This window comes from Bos mutus, chromosome 15 (genome assembly GCF_027580195.1).
Source record: "Bos mutus isolate GX-2022 chromosome 15, NWIPB_WYAK_1.1, whole genome shotgun sequence".
In the NCBI taxonomy this organism is placed as follows: Eukaryota; Metazoa; Chordata; class Mammalia; order Artiodactyla; family Bovidae; genus Bos; species Bos mutus.
In genome coordinates, this window is record NC_091631.1 from 1,589,137 (window position 1) to 1,604,850 (window position 15,714).

General features: G+C 44.5%; 1 protein-coding gene across 1 annotated transcript; it reads right to left on the reverse strand.

Moving 5' to 3' along the window:
- Positions 1 to 1,152: 1,152 nt before the first annotated feature.
- Positions 1,153 to 7,017, reverse strand: FAM111A (FAM111 trypsin like peptidase A). Its single transcript, XM_070383236.1, is given in 10 exon segments — positions 1,153 to 4,243; positions 4,246 to 4,281; positions 4,284 to 4,634; positions 4,637 to 4,722; positions 4,724 to 4,882; positions 4,884 to 4,977; positions 4,980 to 5,098; positions 5,155 to 5,299; positions 5,302 to 5,648; positions 6,980 to 7,017. Coding segments are annotated over 10 exon segments (1,497 nt in total). The 3' UTR covers positions 1,153 to 4,121.
- Positions 7,018 to 15,714: the final 8,697 nt, after the last annotated feature.

Here is a 15,714-nt window from a genome sequence, read left to right on the forward strand (position 1 = left end):
GCCAAGTAAGTTATGTAAATACTCCGGGAGTGTTTACATTAGGAGAGGAAGCATAACTCCCCACTCCATCCCTGTGGGTTGTGTACAATGAATTCCTTCCAAAGAGTACATTAGACAGAGGAGAGAGAAAAGAGTAACTTTACAGGAGAGAATCTGATAAACACGACTTTGGTCAGGTGGTCAGGGCTAACTTCAGGTCACAAAGCATGTTGGTAGTATGTGCCCCTGATATGATAGTATTTTTTTTAATTTCCTGATATTTATTATCTATATTATTTATGGAAGTATGGTGGATTTACTATATTAGTTTCAGGTACAAAAGAGTGATTCAATATTATTATTATAATTATTATGATGGTGGTGGTTTAGTCACTAAGTTGTGTCCGGCTCTTGAGACCCCATTGACTGTAGCCCGCCAGCCTCCTCTATCTATGGGATTCTCTAGGCAAGAATACTGGAGTGGGTTGCCATTTCCTTCTCCAATTATCATATAGTTATATATTTACTATAATTATAATTATTATATAATAATCATTAAAATAATTATTATTCATTTGATTTTAATTGAAGTATCATTGATTTATAATATCATATTCGTTTCAGGTGTGCAGCACATCGTCAGATACATACATACATGTGCACATATCTCTACATGCATATACATGTCTGTATATGTGTGTACACGTGTCTATGTAGATACATCTGTGTATGTTGTTCTTGCCGTTTAGTCACTGCCGAGGTCCAGCCCCAGCTGATCCAGGGAGTTCGAAGCGGGGATGGCGTCGGCGAGGATCAGGATACAATAGCTTCAATTAGATATTAATTAGAGATATAAAGAGTAATAGAATAAGGATAGCTCAGTAGGAAAATTCAGTGGAGAAAAGAGGCTGAGTAGCTTGGTTTACGCGGGAAACCAATAAAACTTCAGGACAAGAAGCTTGCACCACTTACGTAGGCCGCAGGCATCCTTCCGTTCTCCCGAAGGAGAGGAGACACTGAGGCCTCCCCGGTCAGCTCTTAGAAGCCCAGGCATAATTAGTAAGCATGGCGGGTTCCGTGCTCCAGATGGAGACTCAGCCAGAGTTTGAGAGAAAGAAGGACATGGGGAGACCAGTATTTTGAGGAACTGATCCCAATTCTTTATTTTCCATGGTCTACTTTTATACACTGAGATGTTAAGCAAAAGTCACGTGGGGTCAGCAGTCCTGACTTTTATCAAAGTCAGGTGCTTCATACAAATGTATACAGAGGTCTTAAGGGTGTTACATCATCTTCTGGCCAGGGGGCCTGCTGACAATTTATGACCCTCTCCTTGTGACAGCAGTCAGTCAACCAGGACACTTATTTCTCCAGGGGTGATTATTCTTAAAACAGACACCACCCAAATAAAGTTACATTCCTATAGGGTGAGGGTGTAGCGGGTTTTAGTTAAGGAAAGAATTTACTTAGCCTAAGGTCTAACGTGATTTATATCAAAGGTTAATACTTATTTCTTCTATATATTCATTAATGTGTGTAAGGGCAGGGGATATGGAGACTTAGCAACAAACATTGGCTGAACAAATGAAAAACCCTTCACCAATACAATTTCTAATCAGCCCACTATACTTATACTAATGGTTTTCTAACTTTTCTAAGGAACCTGTTTTTAGAAGGTTTAAAGCATCTCGTGCCTCTCACGGTTGGGAGGCTGTGAGTGATCACATGTGGCCAGACAAGCCTGTCAGGCAGGCCAGAGAACCTTCAGAGGAGTTTGTAGGTTAAAACACTCTTGTCACGCCCAGGAGTTTTTATTAACTGGAGCTCTAAGTTAACTCCTTCTCCGAAAGAGGTGGTAGGGGACAGCCCCCCGTAAAGTCAGAGGTGTAGGTGAGAGCACAAAGTAGTAAAGTAGGCAGGCTCTGGTTATGGGGGTAGATGCTTGAGGATTTCCAGGGGGACTCCTGGGGCTCGATCCCGCCTTGCGTATGTCGAGCCTCCTTCCTCACGACCTTTGCCACAGGCGGAGGGCCTGGCTCCCAGCAAGTCACTAAGTTGTGTGTGACTCCTTTGTGACCCCCGTGGACTGCAGCCCGCCAGTCTCCTCTGCCCATGGGATTTCCCAGGCAAGAACACTGGAGTGGGTTGCCACTTCCTCCTCCTATATATGTGTACATGGATGGAGGAGCCTGGTGGGCTGCAGTCCACGGGGTCGCTGAGGGTCGGACACGACTGAGCGACTTAGCAGCAGCAGCAGCATATGTGTATCGTGTAGTTATCCCAAGAATTAGATGTACTGAGTCTAGTCCCCTTTATATCCTTGTTATCTATGCTGTATACAGCACTGTGTACAGGTGAATACCAACCTCCTAATTTATGCCTCCCTAGACCCCCTCTCGCCTTTGGTCACCGTAAGTTTGTTTTCTATGTCTGTGAGTCTCTTTCCACTTTGGAAATAAATTCATTCGTATTTTTTATTTTAGAGTCCACAGATGAGCAATACCATACATTTGTCTCCATCTGACCTCCGTCACTTAGTACGATAATCTCTAGGCCCCTCCTTGCTGCTTCCAATGCCATTACTTCCTTCTCTTTGTGGCTGAGTCATATTCCATCACATATATGTACCACATCTTCGTTATCCATTCAGCTGTCGATGGACATTTAGCTTGCCTCCACCTCTTGGTTACAAAATGACACTTTGCCTCTGTGATCTTACTCTCCAAAACCCACAGCCCCAGTCCAATGAGTATTAGAAAAAAACATCAGACAAATTCCAATAGAAGGGCATTTTACAAAATAGTTGACCAGTACACTTCCTGTCAAGATCATAAAATATAAGAAAAGGCTGAGAAACTGTCACGACCAAGAGAAGTCTAAGCAGACCTAACAGCGAACGCAATGTGGGCACTAGCCGGCATCCTGGAGCAGGACAAGGACTTCAGGCAAAAACCAAGACATCTCTACAAAGTAACATGGTATTTAACATAGCCCCCCTAGTAGCCTATAAATACACGGAAAATGGATATACTACCCTCTGAATTTCAGGAAACATATATCCTGACAGTTTGGATCATATGAGGATTTTGGAAATTCTAAAAGATTTTATTTGAGATTACTTCTAACCAAGCATTTAGCTACTCAGTCCAGGTGGCACAGCGGTAAAGAATTCGCCTGCCAATTTAGAAGATGCAAGATATGTGGGTTCGATCCCCGGATTGGGAAGATCTCCTGGAAAAGGAAATGGCAACCCACTCCAGTGTTCTTGCCTGGAAAACTCCATGGACAGAGGAGCCTGGCAGGCTACAGTCCATGCAGTTGCAAAGAGTCTGACACAACTGAGCGATTGACCCACACACCTAAGATTAACTGCAGCCCTAAGTGTTGCTACTGATGAACCTACGTATTTTTGAAGCCCTTAATTTCCATGTGCCAGACATTGTGGATAATGAGAAGAAGTCTTGGGTCCTGCCTTTAAGCAACTGAACTTAGGGGGAGATACTGCTGCTGCTGCTGCTAAGTCGCTTCAGTCATGTCCGACTCTTTGTGACCCCACAGACGGCAGCCCACCAGGCTCCCCCATCCCTGGGATTCTCCAGGCAAGAACATCGGAGTGGGTTGCCATTTCCTTCTGCCATGTGTGAAAGTGAAGTCGCTCAGTCGTGTCCAACTCTTAGCAACCCCATGGACTGCAGCACACCAGGCTCCTCTGTCCATGGAATTTTCCAGGCAAGAGTACTGGAGTGGGGTGCCATTGCCTTCTCCGAAGGGGAGATGGGGAAGATGAAAAAAACAAAAACAATGCTTACTTTTATTGTCATAAAACTGAGTATTATTCATCTTTGTTCACATTGCTTAACTTTAAAATAGGTAGAGTAGCCCACCTCACAGATTTGTTAAAACCAGTTCCTTCGTGTACCTAGAAAAATGCTAGGTGCATAGGAAGTAGTCAGTACCATTAATTATTATTGTTGTTGATGAGATTGACCATTACAGAATTTAGAAACCTGTTATCATTGCCTGTGGAATAACAATCCCATAGGTGATTCCCTGAACAGCTGGGGTGTATTCTGAATTCTCATTCTTTTTCATCCTTAATACTCACCTTTCTTTGAATCTGGCAGGTTTAGAAACAGTCCTTCCTACCACATTCTGTGTTTTTTCTTAACATCATAGATAATGGATTTCAGGGTACAGCTGAATTCAGTGATGCTGGAAATCCCCTGTGGGTACTTATAAGCGAAGCCTGCAGTGTACGTGGCACCCACGAGCCTTCAGAATCAAACACGGGGGAGCCGGAGACCCAAAGTAAGAAGCGGTGTTATGGGTCGCCACATCAGGCTGGGGGACTACCTCCTGGAAACTCTTCTGGGTGTGCATATGGATGTACTGCGTTCAAGCACCACGCCTGTCTGCAGCTCTAGCCTGAATGTGTTCCAAGTATTTCTCTTCCCGCTGATCCTGAGGGATCACAGCACAGGCATCGGTAGACTTCGCCTCCCCAGCTGGACGGCCAATAATACACACCAGGCTGCTGTCTGGTCCAGGGTCCTTCCCATCACACAGCCCCTCAGGCTCTTGCTGTCCCTGTGTCTTCACTTTCAGAGCTGCGTGGTCAAGCTCTACATCAGGTGTCTCAAACCAACACTCAAGGAGAAGCAGTGCTTATTTTCATCTTCAGCCTTCTCATAAGCAAATGTCCCCTTTACACACTGACCATGTGTGTGTGCACACTCACGTGACTATGTCTTCTCCCACGGTTCGATACATCACATGCCGACGAGTGGAAATGTACAACCCTTTCCAAACAAAGCAAGTGGAAGAGCCTGCACTCTTCCTGGTGTGCCGTGAAAGGTGCCCGACTGAGTCACTGAGCCCGGAAAGAAGTCTGTGCACTTCAACCTGAGCAGTTTTTGGTCAGTTTCCCAAAGTCTGTTTTATGCAATTCAAACAATTTTCCCCCCTGTGTTTTATCCAAATTATTCTCAAAGTTTTTCTAATTTTATCACTTTCTCTTTCCAAACTAGGGTGCTTGTCTTCCATGATTGTTTGTTTCAACACACAAGGCTTTATTTCCTGTGACTCGGAATTTCTAGCAGCTGGTGCCCTGGCATCCATGCTTTTTTTCAACCTCAACCTGAGAATTTCAAGCAGCTGGTGCCCTGGCTTTTATGCTTGTTTTTAACCTCAAGCTGAAAGAGCTCGCCCTCTAAGGCATTGGCCAACTGTGAGCTGTCTAAAACAATGCTCAGGTTTCCAATGAGGGTCCAGTCACTCTTCTCCAGAAGGGAAAGAAGTCTGCCATCCGCGGACATAGCCTTCTTATGCTTTCTCCTTTGAAAGCATAGACACAGAGTTTGTACTCATCTTTGTGAAGTTCCCTGCATTTGAGAAGAGTTTTTCTGGTCTTCCCAACTGTGTGAATATAAAATTTGACACAGTCAGTTGATGTGTTGTTAAACTGACCAAATACCTGTTCCTCTTTCCCTGTCTCGCTTCTCTTTGGAGAAAAGATAACTCTCACGTGGCGGTTTTCAGGAGAACACCTGAGAGGCATTCCAAGGTTTAAGAATGCGTCAGTTCCTTCTGCGCTGTATACCAGCCTTTCTCTGCCAGGAGGAGTCCTCACTGCCTTTCTGACAGCCTCAGAGCTGCGGGCCTCCCGTGAGCTCCCCCGTCACACGGAGCCTGTGCTTCCTTCCCTTGCTTTGCTTGATGTTTACATCCAGGGTAACATAAACTGTCTCTTCTGGGGACACAGTTTGGTCTCTGGGTCCTTCAGCCTGGAGGTTGTCTATATTCTCTGAACTTGTCTTAGAGTCCATCTCCATTTGAGGAGTATTGGAATTATCCTGCTGGTTTTCACTGAGGTAAACAGAAATGTTAAATACTTTAAAATTATGAATGCAACAATAGTCTTTTATATTTCTCTTTGCTGCATACCATTCACAAAGTTTTTCATGGAAACGCAGAATGAATATGAAAAGGCCAGGGAATATAATTAAATCAGAATCTGAGTTGGGATCCAACATATAAGCCAGAAATATCTTATCAGTTAGATAAATTCTTAACACTGCTACACTGGTGCAGTGTTTTCAGAGAAATATAAGGAAAGAAGCAACTTTTCCCCAAGTGCATCAAAAACAGAGATACTTAAATCTGAGTGTTTGTTACTTCGGGTCTTGGTTATAATTTTCAACTTCAAAATTTTTACTTTTTTTCGAGCATAGTGATGATTTGCACCAAAAAATTCTCAGTCTTCTTGTTGAAAAATTCAAGGAGCACTGTAGACTCAGAAAAAGAGATGATGGTTTGATATGATAACAGAGTCCAGTTAGTAGGGAGAGCCATGACTTAACTTTTGTAAACTTAAGGCCAAGTCTTCATTCCACTTCTGCCTTAGGCAACAACTCACTTTTCCTCGCTTCTCATTAACAAATTGAGGAAAATAAAATTCTCTCTTCTTGCCTAACAAGGCTATGGTAAGAACAAACATCTTAAAAATTGCTTTATAAACTGTGAAGCACTGTGCAAATATAGATTATGCTTGTTACTGAATAGATCAGCCATTTTAGGGAACGGCATATATTTTCATGCTTTGCAATAGCATTCATATTATTTTCACTCTATAGCTTATTCTAATATGTTATATTTGATTTTATGGCTGTTGTTCAGGAAGTATTACAACTGTTTTTGGGGGGGGGTTGAAGTTTCCTTTGATCTAGCAAAGAGTTATATTAAAACATCTTCCTGCCACCATCCAACTAAAACAAGAAGAATAAAATGGATGAGACAGATTTTAAATTATTTACTATTTCCTACGTACAATGAAGTCATTTATTGGCAAGAAGGTCTATGAAGCCCAGTCTCAAGGATGGCTAAGTTTAATACTGGTATATTTCACAAATAGCGTTTATAAACATACCTTAGGAAAGCAGTGCTCAGTACAGCTCTTACACTTTTCAGCTGAGTCCATCTGTGAGGGCTGCTCAGAGCTCACGATGGCTTGAAGATGAACACACAATTCAGCTGAAACATGTTTCAGAAAGCGTCAAATTAGAGCAGTATCTTCAAGGCTATCATTAATTGTATAGAGACTAAGATTAACAGGGACCCCCTAACGCACCTGTCCCGTTCAGCTCCACCCTCACTTTCCTTAGAGATGTTAATTTAGCATGTAGACAGTTTATCCACTAATTACAGTGACCTGAACAATAAAACCTCCTTTTTATAGAGCAGCACACCAGACTTTACAAAAATTATCTCTAATTGCCAGTGCAATTATTCCACGTAGGTATACCTTCGTTTTGCAAGCGCAGAAAGTATAACTTAGATGACTTGCCCTAGGCTAGACCTACAAAGCAGAGATGGAATTCAGATGCCAGGATAAATACCTTACAGATGGATTTTCTCCTGGAGAGTTGAAAAGTGTGTTCTAGATACACCGATGTTAAAATTCAGCCTCCATTTAAGACGGAGACAATACCGAGGTGATACCGTTGTAGGAAGACAGGTGGGAAGAGAACTCTGTTGTGCCGTGAAGACAGAACAAACTTAGAGAGTCTGCCCGAGAAGACAGCGCGAAACTTTAGCTGCTGCTTTCGTTTTAAGGAGGTGCTTCCCCATCTGTCTTCCCGCTGACACCTCCCCAGAAGAGAATGAACAGTGTAAACCAAATAGTGAAATTTTCAGCAGTGATGTAAACCTCTAGAAAACTAAAGCCATGGACGGCAGCAGCCATCTGTCTTCAGAGTCCCAACATGTGTCACAAAGCCTGGCACAGGGCAAGCCCTCAGCAAAGAAACATTCACACAGACATGGTCAGTGAGAGCATGAGGTGGCCTGTGAGCTCTGCCGTTTTAGAACTGCTTTTCATAGAGTACCTCATGTAAGTCTTACAGCCCTCTGAGATACACTAGACCTATGTCACTGATAAAGACTTTGAACACCCAGACAGGTCAAACTATTTACTCGAGGTCACAAAGCCCCAGAAAGTATATTTCTCGTAATTTTTGATTATGAACATATTCAAACAGAGAAACAAGAGAACGGTACAATGCTGCTGCGGCTGCTGCTGAGTCGCTTCAGTCGTGTCCGACTCTGTGCGACCCCAGAGACGGCAGCCCACCAGGCTCCCCGCCCCTGGGATTTTCCAGGCAAGAGCACTGGAGTGGGTTGCCATTTCCTTCTCCAATGCGTGAAAGTGAAAAGTGAAAGTGAAGTCTCTCAGTCGTGTCTGACTCTGAGCGACCCCGTGGACTGCAGCCCACCAGGCTCCTCCATCCACGGGATTTTCCAGGCAAGAGTGCTGGAGTGGGGCGCCCTTGCCTTCTCCGAACGGCACAGTGAGCCTCTGATGCTCACACACAGGGTAATGCGCCCTTACGTTTGCTTGTTTACATCACCCTTGTGTTTTACATTACTTTACAGTTAGAAACGTCATGACATGTTCACCCTAATTGCCACTTTCCCTCTTTAAAAATTTTGGACTTTTTCTTATATCATCACAAAACTCATTTACTCAGACCAAGATGCAATTGAAGGATACATAAGTTGTCTTTAATTTTTGAGTCTGTCCTGTTCTAAAAAACAACAACATTGATTTATTGAAGAAAACAGAGACTTGTAGAGTGTTTACTTCCTGGGTGGCTTCTTCACCTTGGTGCTTAGTTTAGCTTCTAGCTCCTGCATTTCTGGTCAAGAAGTTACCTACAGACTGTGCTGATTGCACTCACTGTTTCACAGCAGAGCCTGAGCGCTGGCTTCATCGTTTCCTGGGACTGTGCTTACCAACAAACTCCCTTCAGCCTCTCTCAGCCTCAGTTCACTGTTAGCAAGGTGAGCGATGGTTCTCAGTCTGCCTTTCTGCCCCCGCTTCCCCTCCCTCCTCTGCCCCCCCTCCCCTCTCCTCTCCCTTCCCCCCTTCTCTCCCCCCCTTCCCTCCTGTCCCTCTTCCCCTTCCCTCCTCTCCCTCCCCCCTCCCTCCTCCTCTGCTTTTCCCTTTTCTCCTCCCCTCCCCCAGGCCCCTCCGCACTCTTCTCTGGCCGGGACTCCCCAGAGCCTGGCCGTGGCCTCATCCAGGGGCAGGACTCAGAGAGCGCAGGCCCCGGGCTTCCTTTAGGCCACCAGCCAGCTCCGACAGGCAAACTACATGATGGACGCAGCCACTGAGGTAACAGCCCGTACCTTCTGGGCTCCCCACACCTGCCCCAGCCCGGCCCAGCCCCTTCCTACCAGCCCCCGGCCGGGGTCCGGCCTGGCTGCCCAGGGCCCGGCCCTCTCGCTGAGCCCCTCGCCCAGGGCTGGGGTGCCGCGCCCGGGTGTCTGCTCCCTTGGGAAGGGCAGTCCTCCCAGCTCCGCAGGTGGCTGGCGAGGGGCGTGCTCCCACCTTTGCTCAGAAGAGCAGTCATGGAGGGAGGTGGGCTAAGATTTCGGAACTGCTGACTTTCTCGGAACCGTTGCTCAGCGGTCCCTTTGGAGACTCTCTTTCATTTCCTCCTGGCTTCTTTCAGCCTAGGCCTCCCGCCCACCGCCCACCGCCCCCCGCCCCCCGCCCCTGCCTCTCCGGGTTCCTCTATTCTTTTTGACAACTGGGAAAGCGGAAAGAGGATGGTTGGAGACACTTCACAGCGGAGCACTTGAGGCGCGGCTGGAGGCCCGCTGGAGCGCACGGAGGACGCGGCGGATGGGTGGGGGCGATGGGGCTGGAGCCACCCGGGCACTTTCCTGGGGTGTCCTTCCCAGCAGCCAGGATCGGACCCACGACGAGGACAATTAGGAAGAAACCGCGGATGCAGAGGACGTGGAAGACCTCGTCACAAATCGATTCTCCAAAGGTCTGAAAGTGCAGACGTTTGCCAGGACTGTGCATCTCAAAGCTGGCCGTCACACATCTCCGTCCGAAAGGGCTTGCAAAGCTCGGCACGCTCGGCGGAGAGCAAGCTTGCAGTATTTCACCCCGTGTTAGAGAAGGGATCGAAGTCGCAAAGCTGACGGCTTGGATGCAGCTTGACAGAGGAGTCTCCGTGTGTATAAGATGACAGGGTTGAAGAGTGCTCTTTGGTGACTACAATCTGCATGATGGTTTGGGAGAACTGGACTTAACGCGCATGCAATACACTTCACGTAGTTGGTTACCGCTTCCTCTTCTGTGGGTCCTCTGGGGTTTGGAAAGAGGAACTTTTAAAAGGGCAACAGCAACAAGGAAACCAACTTGCCCAAAAGTGTCCACCTCTTACTGTCCTTCTCCAAAATCATTATAGGTTTCTGGATCTCTGAGGGCAGAGAGTGCAACAATCACCAGAGAATTAGTATCCAGCTTATCCTTTTCTTTTTTTATTGTGGATTCTGAAGCAGCAAATATTCAGCGACAGGTAAAACGTAATAAAGAATGTAGCTGTTGTAGTCGCTAAGTAGTGTCCGACTGGTTTGTGACCCTCCATGGACTGTAGCCCGCCAGGCTCCTTCATCCATGGGATTTCGCAGGCAAGAATACTGGAACTGCAGGCAAGGAACTGGGTTGCCAGTTCCTCCTCCAGGGGATCTTCCCAAACCTGCATCTCTCCTGAATTGCAGGCAGATTCTTTACTGCTCAGCCACCCATAAAGAATACTAGGGTTGAAATTGCTGAGCGAGCTGAGCTATCCTGATGACTTCTAAACATTGAACAGCATCCTGATTTCCATCTGACTTATTAATATTTGATAGGCTTTGAGATATTGAGATATTGCCTGGAAATTAAGAAATGGATCTCAGAATGCTATGAACATGAGTGAAGTCATCCTTTTTGAAACAAGCACTGATATTGCTGAAACCACCACTTGTAAAGTAAGAAGACCTCTGATGGTAATAAATACAACCAGTTAGTCTACTGAGAATGTGTGCAAATGTGAGTCATTTCCTGTGGTTTTTCACCCCCTTCTTCCTCTTCTTCTTCTTCTTTTTTTTTTGCCTTTTGCCCATTTCACAGAGAAGAAATCAGGTAAATTTCCTAGAGGCCACGGAACTAGTTGGAAGGGAAAAGAGTTTTAAGGCTTCAACTCTCAGAGCCTCACAGCCTTCTGGAGCTCTTCGGAGAGATGAGGTACCTTTCAGGTCCTCCATTTGCGATTTAAAAGATTGTCCCAGACCAGAGATTCCCCAACTTTTAGAAATGCAAATTCACAGAGCCCACACAATATGTTACGGTTTAACAAGTCTGGAGTGAGGCCTGATAATCTGCATCTTTTCCATATCACCATGGTGAGGGGCTTCCCTGGTGGTCCACTGGTTAAGAGTCCATGGTCCCAACTCAAGGGACCCAGGTGTGATCCCTGGTCAGGGATGTAGATTTCACAGGCCACAACTAAGCACTGAGAGCCGCAACGGAAGATCTGGTGTGCTACAATGAAGATCAAAGATGCTGCGTACTGAAGCTAGGACCCAGCATGGCCAAATAGATAAATGTGAAAAAACATATTACCCTAGTGCAAAACTCTGGACTGGATCATCTTATTCATTTTACTTTCTTATTGAAGTAGAGTTGATTTATAATTTATATTAGTTTCAGGTATATAACATAATGATTCAATATTTTTAGAGATTTTACTCCATTTAAAGTTGTTATAAAATATTGGATATTTTATAGTATATAATATATATTTATATGTATAATATATATATATAATATAGTAGAGACTATTCCTTGTTCTCTACAGTATATCCTTGTAGCTTATTTATTTTATGCATAGTAGTGCCTCTTGAACTATCCCTATCTTGCCCCTTCCCCCTTTCTTCTCAACACTAGTAACCACTAGTTTGATCTCTGTACCTGTGAATCTGTTTCTGTTTTCTTGTACTCACTGTTTTATGTTTTAGATTCCACATATAAATAATATCATATGGTTTGTCTTTCTCTGTCTGACTTCACTAAGCATAATCCCCTCCAGATCCATGCACGTGGTTGCAAATGGCAGAATTTCAATCATTTTTATGACTGAGTAACACTTCAATGTATATACCACATCTTTACCCATTTGTCTGTTGGTAGACATAGATTGTTTCCGTATCTCGGCTACTGTAAATAACACTGATGTGAACACTGGACTACGCATATTGTGTCTTTCCAAGTTAACGTCTTCTGTTTGGATATATAACCAGCTGGATCACGTGGCAGTCCTACTTTTAGTTTTTGAGGAAACTCCGTGATGTTCCGCACGTTGGCTGCACTCCTTTAGATTCCCATCAATAGTGTACAGTTCAGCTCACTCTCTCAGCTGTGTCTGACTCTGCGACCCCATGGGCTGCGGCACGCCAGGCTTCCTTGTCCATCACCAACTCCTGGAGCTTGCTGAAATGCATGTCCATCGAGTTGGTTCCCCTTTCTCCACATCCTCACCAACATTTGTTATTTGCAGACTTAAAAATCATGTATTTATTTCTTTATGATTGAGAGCTTTCTCCAGTGGCAGCGAGTGGAGGCTGTTCTTTCTCAAGGTGCTCAGGCTTCTCACTGTGGTGCCTTCTCTTGTTGCAGAGTGAGGGCTCTAGGTGCGTGGGCTTGGGTAGTTGCAGCGCCTGGGCTCAGTCATTTCCGTTCCCCATGGGCTCAGTAATTTCGGTTCCCCATGGGCTCAGTAGTTGTGGTACATGGGCTTTTAGGTGCTCACAGCTGTCCCCTGAATTGGCAGGCAGATTCCTGCCCACTGTATCACCAGGAAAGTCCCTGTTATTTGTAGACTTTTGATGATAACCATTCTGACAGGTACCAGGTGATATCTCATTGTGGTTTTGATTTGCATTTTACTGAGTATTATTGATATTGAACATCTTTTCATGTGCCTATTGGCCATCTGTATGTCTTCTTTTGAAAAATGTCTATTCAATTCTTCTGTCATTTTTAAGTCAGGTTGGTTTTTTTTTTTTTTAAATACTGAGTTATATGAGCTATTTATATATTCTGGATATTAACCCCTTATCAGTGATATCATTTAAAAATATTTTCCCCCATTCAAGTAGGGCATTTTTATTTTTTTTCATTTGTCCATGGCTGCTTTTGCTGTGGAAAAGCTTTAAGTTTAATTGAGTCCCATTTATTTCTTTTCGCTTTTGTTTCCATTGTCTTAGAGGACAAAGTCAAAAAGAAAAAAAAATACTGCACCAATTTGTGTGGGTTCCATCACCCTTAAAGCCAGTTGCTAATGAACAAACGTTGCCCTGCTCTCTCTGTCAGGTACTGTTCTATGTTCTTAGTTCAGTTCAGTTTAGTTCAGTCGCTCAGTCATGTCGGACTCTTTGCGACCCCATGAAATGCAGCACGCCAGGCCTCCCTGTCCATCACCAACTCTCGGAGTTCACCCAAACTCATGTCCATCGAGTCGGTGATGCCATTCAGCCATCTCATTCTCTGTCGTCCCCTTCTCCTCCTGCCTCCAATCCCTCCGAGCATCAGAGTCTTTTCCAATGAGTCAACTCTTCAGGTTAGATCACTCAGTCGTGTCCGCCTCTTTGCGACCCCGTGAATCGCAGCACGCCAGGTCTCCCTGTCCATCACCAACTCCCAGAGTTCACTCAGACTCACATCCATCGAGTCAATGATGCCATCCAGCCATCTCATCCTCTGTCGTCCCCTTCTCCTCTTGCCCTCAATCCCTCCCAGCATCAGAGTCTTTTCCAATGAGCCAACTCTTCACATGAGGTGGCCAAAATACTGGAGTTTCAGCTTTAGCATCATTCCTTCCAAAGAAATCCCAGGGCTGATCTTCTTCAGAATGGACTGGTTGGATCTCCTTGCAGTCCAAGGGACTCTCAAGAGTCTTCTCCAACACCACAGTTCAAAAGCATCTTCGGCACTCAGCCTTCTTCACAGTCCAACTCTCACATCCATACATGATCACAGGAAAAAACATAGCCTTGACTAGACGAACCTTTGTTGGCAAAGTAATGTCTCTGCTTTTCAATATGTTATCTAGGTTGGTCATAACTTTCCTTCCAAGGAATAAGCGTCTTTTAATTTCATGGCTGCAGTCACCATCTGCAGTGATTTTGGAGCCCTAAAAAATAAAGTCTGACACTGTTTCCACTGTTTCCCCATCTATTTCCCATGAAGTGATGGGACCGGATGCCATGATCTTCGTTTTCTGAATGTTGAGCTTTAAGCCAACTTTTTCACTCTCCACTTTCACTTTCATCAAGAGGCTTTTGAGTTTCTCTTCACTTCCTGCCATAAGGGTGGTGTCATCTGCATATCTGAGGTTATTGATATTTCTCCCAGAAATCTTGATTCCAGTTTGTGTTTCTTCCAATCCAGCGTTTCTCATGATGTACTCTGCGTAGAAGTTAAATAAGCAGGGTGACAATATACAGCCTTGATGTACTCCTTTTCCTATTTGGAACCAGTCTGTTGTTCCATGTCCAGTTCTAACTGTTGCTTCCTGACCTGCATACAAATTTCTCAAGAGGCAGATCAGGTGGTCTGGTATCCCCATCTCTGTCAGAATTTTCCACAGTTTATTGTGATCCACACAGTCAAAGGCTTTGGCATAGTCAAGAAAGCAGAAATAGATGTTTTTCTGGAACTCTCTTGCTTTTTCCATGATCCAGCAGATGTTGGCAATTTGATCTCTGGTTCCTCTGCCTTGTTTAAAACCAGCTTGAACATCAGGAAGTTCTCGGTTCACATATTGCTAAAGCCTGGCTTGGAGAATTTTGAGCATTACTTTGCTAGCATGTGAGATGAGGGCAATTGTGCAGTAGTTTGAACATTCTTTGGCATTGTGTTTCTTTGGGATTGGAATGAAAACTGACCTTTTCCAGTCCTGTGGCCACTGCTGAGTTTTCCAAATTTGCTGGCATATTGAGTGCAGCACTTTCACAGCATCATCTTTCAGGATTTGGAATACCTCAACTGGAATTCCATCACGTCCACTAGCTCTGTTCGTAGTGATGCTTTCTAAGGCCCACTTGACTTCACATTCCAGGATGTCTGGATCTAGGTCAGTGATCACACCATCGTGATTATCTGGGTCGTGGAGATCTTTTTTGTACAGTTCTTCTGTGTATTCTTGCCACCTCTTCTTAATATCTTCTGCTTCTGTTAGGTCCATACCATTTCTGTCCTTTATTGAACCCATCTTTGCATGAAATGTTCTTTTGTTATCTCTGATTTTCTTGAAGAGATCTCTAGTCTTTCCCATTCTGTTGTTTTTCTCTATTTCTTTGCATTCATCGCTGAAGAAGGCTTTCTTATCTCTTCTTGCTATTCTTTGGAACTCTGCATTCAGATGTTTATATCTTTCCTTTTCTCCTTTGCTTTTCTCTTCTCTTCTTTTCACAGCTATTTGTAAGGCTTCCCCAGACAGCCATTTTGCTTTTTTGCATTTCTTTTCCATGGAGATGGTCTTGATCCCTGTCTCCTGTACAATGTCACGAACCTCATCCCATAGTTCATCAGGCACTCTATCTATCAGATCTAGGCCCTTAAATCTATTTCTCACTTCCACTGTATAGCCATAAGGGATTTGATTTCGGTCATACCTGAATGGTCTAGTGGTTTTCCCTACTTTCTTCAATTTAAGTCTGAATTTGGCAATAAGGAGTTCACGATCTAAGCCACAGTCAGCTCCTGGTCTTGTTTTTGCTGACTGTATAGAGCTTCTCCATCTTTGGATGCAAAGAATATAATCAATCTGATTTCAGTGTTGACCATCTGGTGATGTCCATGTGTAGAGTCTTCTCTTACACATGGACATCACCAGA